The sequence below is a fragment of the Echinops telfairi genome, unplaced genomic scaffold (assembly GCF_000313985.2).
Source record: "Echinops telfairi isolate 266 unplaced genomic scaffold, ASM31398v2 ScPeMD7_443;HRSCAF=831, whole genome shotgun sequence".
Classification (NCBI taxonomy): Eukaryota; Metazoa; Chordata; class Mammalia; order Afrosoricida; family Tenrecidae; genus Echinops; species Echinops telfairi.
Window position 1 is genome coordinate 80,961,039 of NW_022104341.1, and position 1,283 is coordinate 80,962,321.

Consider the following 1,283-nt stretch of genomic DNA (forward strand, 5'->3'; position numbering starts at 1 on the left):
AAAATGAAATAGGATGCACTAGTTACTAGTGGCTGAAATAGACTAGTATCGGCCATTTTTAATCATATGTTTTACTGCACCTGGAATAACAAATTGAAGAGGAATGGTATTAGGATCACTGAAAAAAGAACATTTCAAGGTATATTTTGACATGCAATACTGTGTATATAGAAAAAAGAAAAGGATTATACCCCAATTTGAAGTGTTCTCCTGATAATTAGGATTACAAGTGAATGTCCTTTTTTCTTCATAAATATTTTTCAGCTTTTCTAAATTTATAATTTCAAATTCCTTCATGTAATAAACGTTAACTGTTGCAAAATTTGATTAAGTTTGATTTTCCTTGCACTTTCATCATAAAGTGTTTTTTAAATTGTATTTAAAGATTTTCTTCAAAGATGGTACCTTTCTACTTTCCTCCATCAAAATGTGTACTTTGGAACCAAACTCCAATTGGGGATTTCGCCTACTTACATCTTAATTATTACAGGTATGTTTCTCTTTTCAGGCCAAACTAGTATAAACAGGAGTCCTAGAAGAATGTGTATGGCAGTTGCTTACTTTGATGAGTTTGGTCAGTTAATTCGTATTTTTTTTCTATGTAGGAGATCTCAGACAAAATCATTCTTCTGCTTCCTCTTAAATCTGTTCCTCATTTTTAGGAGAAATTCACATTTAAAATACTCCACAAACCAGGGGGTCTTGAGTATTGTAGGAACTGAGAAGAGAATATCAAACTGGATTTTTCCTTATGCTTCAGCATACATTCTGTATTCAGTAGTGATGTACATTTGCTTAGTTTGCACAGATGGCATATGTGAATAAGTGGGTATTGCCATGTTCAAACAAAATTTTATTCACAACAATAGGAGACTTGCTTCATAACTTGTGAAGGCCAGGTCTTGCTCATGACGTTAAGTAGGGACCTGGCGAAAATGATAACAGAAGTGATGGCTCATTCCTGCTGTGGTTTCCAGGCCTTCCTCCTTCCCAGAGTGACTTCTCCCATGACCTTCCTGTACATTTTTCAAGATAGAATTTTAATTTTAATGAAATATATTTTAGGCAGTGTTTTATGACAGGAGAGTTTAACATTTTAAAATACATTTTAGCTCTAATTTGGCAAAGAATCTTACAATAAAAACTTTTCTTAACAACCAGCAATTGTTTTACAATTTCTCAAGTGAGCATGACAGCAAAAGAAGGTCTGGCAGTACGTAAACCTTAGAGATTTTAATAGCTTTACTAAGATGAGAACTTTACACAGGACAGATTCCAATTAT

At 33.3% G+C, this 1,283-nt stretch overlaps 1 protein-coding gene across 1 annotated transcript in view; it reads left to right on the plus strand.

The window, feature by feature from the left end:
- STIL (STIL centriolar assembly protein) overlaps positions 1-1,283 on the plus strand; it is a 65,901-nt gene that overhangs the window by 5,903 nt on the left and 58,715 nt on the right. Inside the window, exon 3 of the mRNA XM_045291763.1 lies at positions 386-490. Within this exon, the coding sequence (XP_045147698.1) occupies positions 386-490 (105 nt within the window). The remainder of the gene's footprint in view (positions 1-385; positions 491-1,283) is intronic.